The following is a 10,439-nucleotide window of genomic DNA, read 5'->3' as shown; positions in this document are numbered from 1 at the left end:
TAATAGTCTCTATTGCTTCTGCAAGTTGGTCAGTAGGCCCGTAAAAGAAGGCAATACCAGTATTTAGAACTAACTAATCACCACCTCATTCATAATTAAATAAAAAAAATCTAATAATTGAAGTAAGAAAATTAAATATCCTTCTTTCTTTATATGGAGTATACTCTACATTAAATATATTCCATAGAAAAAAGATAACTAAAAAAATGAATCCGACCACAAGAACTGAGACAAAGCTCCAACATTAGAGATAAGGCAGAGGTGGATTTGCGTATTTGCTGACAATAGATAAAACCTGCAATCTCATAACTCATAATTGCTGCATAATAATCGAGTCAATAATGTAAGCTATACAACATTACAACATGCGAGTACTCCGTAATACTTATCCATTCATCTTCCAGAGATAGACGAGGTTGGGCAGGTATTACAGAATTAAACCCTGATATATATTCAGTTTCCTTTAATCTACATTTTTCAGATTTATGTACATGTTACAGAGTGTAGGTCAAAAAAAAAAAAAAAAAAAAAAAAAAAAAAAAAAAAAAATCACCCCTCAAATCTTATCTCAACCTCCGGCTAGCTTGTGCTTACCAGGGTCAGCCATTTTTTGTTTCCATTAGTTAAGAAAATTTTGGCAAAAATTTACATTTTCTCAGGGCAAAGCAATTTTTGCCTGCCTATTTTTACACATATGTATCATAAGATTTTCCATCCATTCTATTCTGAACTGCTTTAACAGCAGCTACCCTAGCAGCAGTGGCAGCTCGATTAGCAGCCATCACTGCCTTGTTCACTTGTTCATCCACCCGCCTTAGGTTAATTGCATTCTCAGCTGCTTTTCTAGCTGCCTGTAACACACAACAATAATTCCATTACAAAACTTTAGGCCACAGAATAATGAATTATGCTCTAGTAAACTTGTCGTGTACTAAAATGGCTGAGGTCGGATCAAAGATTTACCTGAACAGCTCGTAAGACTGAATCTGTTAGTGAGGGTAAGGGGTTTTTGAGAGAACCGTTGTCCCATTCACCACATTTGGATTCCCCATTCCGGAAGGTGTACATCCCAAAGCCTTGCTTACGGCCTTCATGCCAAGAGCCCTCGTAACAATGGCCATTGGAAAAGTGGTAGACACCAAAGCCGTGAATTTTGTCTCCAAAATATTCCCCTGCATATCTATCGCCATTTCTGAAACAACAGGAAACAAGATGAGTGTAACTTCTTAATAAGATTTTACAAGTAAAATCAGATAGATATCTTTGACAAAAATTCAGGTTTATCCATGAACTAAGAAGTAAGGCATCACAATCAAGATACTTGTATGAATACTGAAAGAACAACATCTAAGGCATTGATTTAAACAAAATGTAATCAATTAGAAGCAGAGAAATTATGATTAAAAAAAAAGTTTCAGTAAACAATACTCCAACAGATCTGGGGGGCACAGTATTGTTTTGATCATGACACACATCCATCCTATATGGTCCACAGACACAAAAAGCAAACCGCTCTTGCAACTCAAATAAAAGTATTTAAAAATTAAAGGCAATTAGAGGTTGAATTTTCTTTAGGCATTGACACCTTCAAACCCTGTAGATGGGACTGATTCAACAAGAAAAACCTAGTACAAATCCATGACAATGATACAATAAATGAATGAAGAAAGAAAAAAAAGACAGGGATAGAGAATTAATTACCTAAAATGGTAACAGCCAAGGCCATGTTTAACTCCAAACTTGAAATGGCCAAGATAGCAGCTAGCATCAGAGCAAGTCTGAAGGCCAAGACCATGATATTGACCATGAAACCACTCACCAGCATAAGTATCACCTGTATAAAACCTATAAACACCAAAACCATGTCTCAAACCACCTCTGTATTGACCTCTATACCTACTCCCTCTCGCCCAACTCTCTATTCCGTAACCATCATACTTACCATCTACCCAATCTCCTTCATACCTCCCATTCACAAAGTAATTGTAAACACCGCTTCCATTACTTTTACCCTTGTGGAATTCACCTTCGTAGAAATCACCATTGCTGTAAAGCTCAACACCTTCCTTGACCGTACTCATCTTTTGTTTGTTTTTGAAATCAACAAGGCTATCTCTCTCCCCAGATTCATCCCCGATGTACCACTCCACGGAGGACCCTTTCCTGTGTCTGTGATGGTGGTGGTGGTGTCTATACAAGTTCCTAATGACGGATTTGGACCGGTCAAGGAAATCCCGGTTCTTAGCCAGGTAAAAGAGGGCAAGTGCGATGAAAATGAGGGCGAACAATAGATTCTCAGAGGTAGTAATATGATCAGTTTGAAGGTAAATGAAGATGAGTAAGAGGGTAAAAGCAAAGGTGAGGAGAGCAGTATTTGTTTTGGAACTAGTAATACCAGTAATACTAATACCACTAGGGTTCCGGTTATATGATGTTGATGTCGACTTGTGTAGTTTTCTTTCTGGTTCATCTGATTCCGACATATCTGCAATCGACGATAGACTTTGAATCGACGATCGAATGGTTGGAGATGACCGGAGTAGAGATGACTGTGTCCGAGTCAGCTTCCCTTGACCACCTTCCATCTTTCTTCTCCAATTTAAACACAAATTCAATTTTAATTACTATTTATGAGAGAGGGGGAGACTCTCCTATTTCCGGTATCTGGAGATTCGCTTGACGTACGCTTTGCTGCTGCTCACGGCGGCCGGCGACATACCAACAACCCTACTGCGACGAACGAACTATTTCTGGAATAATTTTTTGAAAGAAGAAAAAAAAAAAAGGAGAAAGAAGCGAGATGGTTTTGAAATGAAAATTGTGAAATCAAACCTCAACTATTGATTGGGAGCCTTTTCTTTGTTTATTTCTATAATTCTATTTATATTATCAATATATTCCTATGCGGAAATTGGAAATACTAGGACTTATTAAGGACCGTTGGATGCACATCTGACGCACATTATTTCTTATTCTATCTTAGCCGTTGGATCAGACCCTTCTCCGCTATTGACGGGAAGATATGGTCGTTGGATCTCACAGATTTCTGACCTGAACTCCCTTTATGCCTTTACTGTACCACTCCGGCACGTGCCTCTCAGACTCTTTTTTTTTTTTCAGATTAATTTAAGAATGACTACTTAATTAGTTAATTTTGAAATGGCCTATGGGTAAGGGGAACCAGCTTTTTAGCTTTTTCAAATCAAACGATACGGGGTGTACCAATATTGAAAATACACCTTCCTAATCTTTCAATTTAGAACCAACATATTCAAATTACTTCGTATTTTGAAAAAATAAATATTGAAAATTCAATTCATCATTTTTAACTACTACGTACTTATATTATTATTATGAGTACTATGCTTATTATATTGATAATTACAGAATATGCACACAATATTTTCAACTAGTTTGCTGATTTCTTTTGGGAGGAGTTGGTAGGCTCATGGCCCACCCTGCCATCTCCATTTTTTTTTATTATCATTCCATACATGTATTTTGTAATGTTAGATCAAGGTTCGGATCAACTAGACAACTAGTAATGGTCAATGAAGTTGCCCTCCAAATAAAAGAGGGGGTTGCTCAACCAAAAATTGTACTGTGCACCCGTTTACAATAAGATGAGTGTACAATGATTTTTTTTTTTTCATGAAATACCCTTGAGTTTTAACATAATTTACCAAATATCACCGAAAGTTTTCAAACTCATCAAATACCATTTAGTTTTTACACAATACTACACAATGCATGTTTTGTTAACGGACACAAGACTGTCTTTTATGAGATTTACAAATTCACCATATATCCACTATGTGAAAACCTATTTCACCATATACTCAAAAATCATAATGATTTTATTTGTAGCATTAAAATGAGTTTGTCATGTTTGTTCTTAAAAAACCTTTCAAAGTTTAGCCAAAAAAATGACAAAAGCACCAGTAAACTTCAGGGAGTTTGAGTGTCAACCTTTCTACTCCTCCTCCCTCCTTTAGGTTGCTCTGAAGTGCTGGCAGTCTGTTCTTTCTTTTTTACAGCTTATTTTCTTGTTTTGCACGTTAATGCATTGTGCCCCAACTCTTTGCATAGGTTGACTTGTTGTTCTTGTGCCTTTTCCCTTTCTTAGTTTAATTAGGGCCTCTTCTTCTTTGCTTTGCTGCTGAAAGGTATATGGTGAATTTGAAAAAAGCAGTTGTTATGATTTTTTGGTATATGATGAAAAAAGTTTTCACACAGTGGGTATATAGTGAATCCGTAAGATCTCATTAACGGCAGTTTAACGTCCTTTAACATAAAAGACATTTGTATGGTATTGTATATAAACTGAATGGTATATGGTGAATTTAAAAAATATAGGTGATATTTGGTGAATTATGTTAAAACATGGGAGTATTTTGTGAAAAATGAAAAAACCAATTTATTTTTTCCTGAAGGAAAGTACATTGAATAGTTTTAGTGTAACTTTTAACTAATTTGAAATAATTTTTATCTTTTTTGAGAAACTTCAAACCTCTTATAATTTTATAATTTGTATAAAGGTGATATGCCTACTTTTATTCCTTATGATTTGAATTTTAGGGTAACTATATTGATGAAGGATAGACTTCAATAAATATATATATATATATATATATATATATATATATATATATATATATATATATATATATATATATATATATATATATATATATATATATATATATATATATATATATATATATATATATATATATATATATATACATATATATATATATACACATATATATATATAATCGATGAAGGATAACTTATTTTTATTTAAAGCGGGATAATTTTCATTTATATTGAAGTAACTTTTGATCGCTATAAGATAATCATACGACGGATGTACAATATCGATTTAATTTTAAAAGTTTGTGAAATCTAAAATTAGTTGGAACACAAATTCTTATACGTGGATAGTCACATGGTGTGACCACTTCACATAATCACATATAAGGCAATTAATTAAGTAAGGTAATAGGAGTCATGGTGATGAGCAATAAATATAGTTACCTAACGTAGGTAGGTTACTCTTTTGAATACGTGGAATTATTCTTTTATTTTTTAAAACAAAAGAATAGGAGTTACTCGAATGAACAAATGGGATTACTTATTTCGAAATTGCTTGATTTTACTTGTATAATGAATTTGGGTTATTTTTACAGCCAAAATGGGGTTACTCTTATAAAAAATGAGGTTATTCATACATTAAAATGAAGAAAACTATTACAAACCAATGTACTCACACCGTATGGTGAGCTACATACAAGACTTAGGCCCTGTTTAGTTCACCTGATTTAAGCTGATTTGATCTGGTCTAATCTTATCTTATCTTATCTTATCTTATCTGAACTTATATTTTTTGATCTGATCTGATCTGAACTTATTTTTTCTGATCTAATCTGAACTGAACTTATTTTTTCTAATCTGATCTGGTCTGAACTGAACTTATCTTTTCTGATCTGAACTTATTTTTTTTGATTTGAACTTAATTTAATTATTTCAATATTCTATTTTTAATTTTAATCAATATTAATGTTTTATTATTATTTTTTACGATTATTATTATTATTATCATTATTATTATTATTGTTATTATTATTATTATTATTATTATTATTTATTATTATTATTATTATTTTCATTGTTAGAAAAATTATTATTATAATTATAAAATATTGTAGATCCCTTACAAAGTAATGTGTTTAGAATAGTGTATGTTTAGAATAGTGTATGTTTTTAGAATAGTGTATGTTTTTACTCCATACAATAACACTATACTAATATCCCGTGTAACTTTATTTTGTAACAGGAAAATATTATCTAGTAGATTCTGGATATCCGAATACCGTTGGATATTTGAGTCCAATAAAAGATAAAGATATTAGAACTCATATGCCCGAATTTCAAAATGGTCCACCACCTCAAGGCATACTTGAACATTTTAATTATCTTCACTCTTCACTCCAAACAACGATCGAGAGATGTTTTGGACAATTAAAATCTCGATGGAAAATACTGACAATGATGCCAAATATGGACACTAAACATCAATTGGCGATTATGGTTGTTGCATTCACACTTCACAATTTTATTCGATTACATGAGTTAGATATACCCATTGATAGTGGTATAGAAATCGAACCAAGAGCAGATTATGATTTGTTTAACGAGAATCGTAAGGCTGTAATGAACGAAGTACAACTTAATATAGCGAAGGAAATTTGGAGCTTCTTGTAATGGAAATTATATTTGTAAATGTTTATGACTTGGAGCTTATAATGAAATTTTAATTATTATCGTTTATTGTTTGTGCAATAATAATAATAATAATAATAATAATAATAATAATAGTAGTAGTAGTAATAATAGTAATAATAATAATAATAATAATAATAATAATAATAATAATAATAATAATTTGTATTTAATCTGAACTTATCTGATCTGAATTTATTTTTTCTGATCTGATCTGATCTGAACTTATTTTTTCTGATCTGATCTGAACTTATTTTTTCTGATCTGATCTGAACTTATTTTTTCTGATTTGATCTGATCTGAACTTATTTTTTCTGAAATAAGTAAAAATAAGGTGAAATAAACAAGGCCTTACTCTAGTTGGAATTTAAGGCTTGTTCTCTTCAGTTTAATTTCAATTCAGTTCAGCTCCAATCAATTCAGCTTAGTTCTTAATTTCCTTCTCTCATAAACAATTCATTTTAGTCCAGTTCAGTTCAGTTAAGCTCTAATCAATTCAGTTTAGTTCAATTCAATTCAGCTCAGTTTAATATATCAGAATAGGCCCTTAGTACGTATATTTTCAACTACAATATCCTAAATATTATGGAGTAATCTATATCTATATCTATACTTAGTATTTAAAAACACAAACCACAATTTTTTTTATATGACACATGGCATCATAACATTCATAAGTCACTCAATACCCCATATAACACATGTCACCTCCCTTAATATTTATATCTATACTTAGTATTTAAAAACACAAACCACAATTTTTTTTATATGACACATGGCATCATAACATTCATAAGTCACTCAATACCCCATATAACACATGTCACCTCCCTTAATATTTATATTCAAGTAAGAAAATGAAGTGTTTCAATTCCACCATAATAAAATAAAGTTCAATTAATTAGTACGGAGTACTTATTACATAAACATATGAATTATAATAAAAATAATCTTTTCATCTCCTACACTATAAATATAATTTAAACTAATATATCTTTTCATATTTCACAATCTTCATGTATATATATCTAAATAAATTCATTCATCTTCTTTCACAGTTTTACCACCCTCGGTCTTTTTTTTCCTTTAAGTTTTAGAAATAAAGCAATTATTTCATATAATTAACCCCAAGTAATAACCCGTGCATTGAACGAGCCAAAAAGCTAGTTAATATTGAATTAACTTGAGTATGGATTAAGATTATCTATAAGATACTTTATTTATTTTGCATCAAGCTAATACTCGTATTCGTCTATGGTTTTACGATGGTTTCAAACTTCCCCTTATCATTTTATTTGACTATATATGATCTCAAGTGTTAAAAATAAAAAATTAATAAAAATAAAAAAAGACAACCATCTTACTCCATACTAATAGCAATATAGTGTGTCGTAATGGTTGATTTGACTTCCGATTTTTTTTTTTTAATAAATTCATATTAATTTCAAATTACTCTGTAATTGTTCTAATAGCAATTTTTAACAGGGATATTTCATTTGGTATTGTTGTAGTTTTAACTTTTCCATTTGATATCCAATTTTTAATTATATTCCAAATGGTACCATTATACTTTCAATTTATTCTCTACTGTAGAATTCCATCAAATATATTATGTAGTCTTCGATTTGGGTATCATTAAAATTGATCGGTTAAAGTTTTAAGAGAATGTTTTAGCCCTTAGCAGCCCTAAGGTTCAAGTTTGAGGTCAAATTAGCAAAAAAAAAAAAAAAAAAAAAAAAAAAAAAACCAACAAATATCACGGTTCAATTATGTGCAAGAAAAATGTCTCAATTTGCATATTTTGATTTGTTTCGTGCAAAAAAAATGTTCGGTTAAAGTTTTGGAAGTCATTATGACCTTAAAGGATCAAAATTTACAGTCGAAATTAGATTTAAAGGATCACAATCGCCCCAAACTAATGTTACATATAACGAAATGCTATAGTAAGGAGTAAGACAAAATTACGATGGTACCATGTGGAGTAAAACTAAAAATTGGATAACAAATGGAAAAACCAAAACTACAATGGTACCAAATGGAAAATCTAGATAAATAACATTACTTTTTTATCGAGTGCATTAAGACCTATTTATTCTATGGATCTTGCTAACGAACGCCCCGGGATGTTGGATAATCATTTAAAATATCACCTAAAGTGGTATTAATTTGGGAAAGCATGATAAAATCACGCGTCGATCAGTGTAAAGTGTAATTAATGTTAATTTTTAATTTAATCTTTCTACTTTTAGCTAGCTTATCCCACGTCTCGGAGACGTTCGTTAGCTTTTCCCATATTCTATTTTATATAGTTCCCAATTGTCAAATACAAACCAAACAGATAAAAGAGTAAACAACTTTAATGAAACTCCTTTTCCAATTTCCTTATTTTCATACAAAAATGGGAGAAGAAGGTCAGGGTACTAGAGTTATGTAACCATTTCATGAATATGGTAGTTTTGGGTTGGTAGTGTGCCTTCATATCTAAAATTGTTCTAAAATTTAGATTAGGAATAATTTATTGGGATTAATATACTTTGTCCATTATATACTGTATGTAGTATGTGGTATACTAGTATTTACCTAGAGAATAATTTGAAATTTTGTAAATGTTACAAGATTTTAAATTTTTACAAAAGTGTCCCATCAAACAAATTTTTAAACATAAAGAAATTAGTAGTCTTAAATGATGAATGAGTAATAGTAACACCTCCTTATAAAGACTATTTCGTATAAACTACAAAGCAGAACTTAATGTACGGAGATAAGAGTCCAATTTACTCCACCAAAGGAAGTAGTACAAATTGGATGACATATTCAAGCTGTGCGACTACACATAAAATATAAATATATTATATATCTCGTATCATCATTCCTAGAACTTCAAAAGTCAAAAAAGAAAGGTTTACCTGTTTAGAATAGCAAATAGCGAATAGCATTGGCTTTTGACTATATACTTCCTCCGTTCTTTTTTACGTGATCCACTTTGATTTTTATATTATTCATTACCCTCTTCTTTGACCGTCTTTTATGAATAATATGTAAGGAAAAATATATTCACGTGGGATATTTTTGAATTCATTTCAATAAGTAATATCATATATATAACTTTTATAATTTTTACTTATGAGAATTAAAGTTATTGATCGTTAAAATTTTACATTGGCAAGCGAGATAAAAGAAACAGATCAAGTAAAAAAGAATAGAGGAAGTATCTCCTATCATCATTCCTAGAACTTCGTAATATAGTTTAGAATAGCAAATGGCAATCATAGAAAGAGCAAGTGCCTGATGAAGATGAAAATGAAAATTGAAAAGTTGGGTGTGTTTCATTGGACGAATAGCAGTGCCTTTTGACTTATAAACAAAAACAGATAGACTTATTAGAAGAGTTATTAATTGAGGAGATATTATTAGTTGGCCAACTCTGATCTTTTGCATCTTTCAGCCTTGGTTGACTTGCAAGGTACCCTCTCCATTTTATGGAGTAATCTCTTTTGAATTTCAAATTTCGTTTGTTATTCTCACCTACAATCCCAATCTACCATTTATTTCCTTTTCCATACCAAATAGAAATTAATGTCATTGGTAAAGAACCCTTTCTGAACAGAATCTGTTAATTATGTTACCAGATTTTACAATTATTGGCCTGTTTTAAGGTTACTGCCCTTACTGGTAATGTCCAAGGTTGCATTAACACATGCCTTTTTTTTTTTTTTTTTTTTAACCAGATTTTGGGTGGAATTCATAAGCTGCAATCACCCAATTACCTAGTTTAATCACCCAAATAAATAGTAAACTTAGGATTATTCAGGGTTAATCAAAAGGTTGGATTATTCAGAGTTAAATTTTTCCAAATTTAATTGATTAAAGCATTATTTCACAACCGCCCATTTGGCTGTTTGAGTTAGCGGTTCTACGGATGTTTACCAATTAGGCAATAACTCCATACACCATATGTCGCATTACACAATTGATTGCTGAATATCTGAAAAAGAGGCTTGGAAATTATCTCTATGACCACCAAAGTAGCCAAGGAAATTCATATTTCTGAAAAAAATTGTTGTTTAGTTATTTGTATATACATGTACATTCCAGTACAATTGTAATACAAATTGTGTATTACAATTGTAGCCAAGGCAGTTCTAATACTCCTT

The 10,439-nt window shown here is 31.0% G+C and overlaps 1 protein-coding gene across 1 annotated transcript; it reads right to left on the bottom strand.

Annotated features, from left to right (window-relative positions):
• Positions 1 to 508: 508 nt before the first annotated feature.
• Positions 509 to 2,837, bottom strand: LOC145585915 (uncharacterized). Its single transcript, XM_081642621.1, has 3 exons — positions 1,702 to 2,837; positions 964 to 1,192; positions 509 to 851 (listed from the first exon to the last, which is right to left on the bottom strand). Exons 1-3 carry the CDS (start codon positions 2,583 to 2,585, stop codon positions 687 to 689), a joined length of 1,278 nt encoding a protein of 425 aa, XP_081498747.1. The 5' UTR covers positions 2,586 to 2,837; the 3' UTR covers positions 509 to 686.
• Positions 2,838 to 10,439: the final 7,602 nt, after the last annotated feature.

Source organism: Chenopodium album, chromosome 16, assembly GCF_948465745.1.
Source record: "Chenopodium album chromosome 16, dcCheAlbu1.1, whole genome shotgun sequence".
NCBI classification, from domain to species: domain Eukaryota; kingdom Viridiplantae; phylum Streptophyta; class Magnoliopsida; order Caryophyllales; family Amaranthaceae; genus Chenopodium; species Chenopodium album.
The sequence above is the reverse complement of the archived record's forward strand: the minus strand, read 5'-3'. Positions and strand labels throughout refer to the sequence as shown.

Bases quoted from the DNA above. Each gene is read 5' to 3' on its own strand.
- LOC145585915 (XM_081642621.1), bottom strand. From the start codon at position 2,585: ATGGAAGGTGGTCAAGGGAAGCTGACTCGGACACAGTCATCTCTACTC. The intron at 1,193-1,701 runs GTAATTAATTCT...CTGTTGTTTCAG, and splicing joins CTTGGCTGTTACCATTTTAG to AAATGGCGATAGATATGCAG. The intron at 852-963 runs GTAAATCTTTGA...TGTGTGTTACAG, and splicing joins CAGTCTTACGAGCTGTTCAG to GCAGCTAGAAAAGCAGCTGA.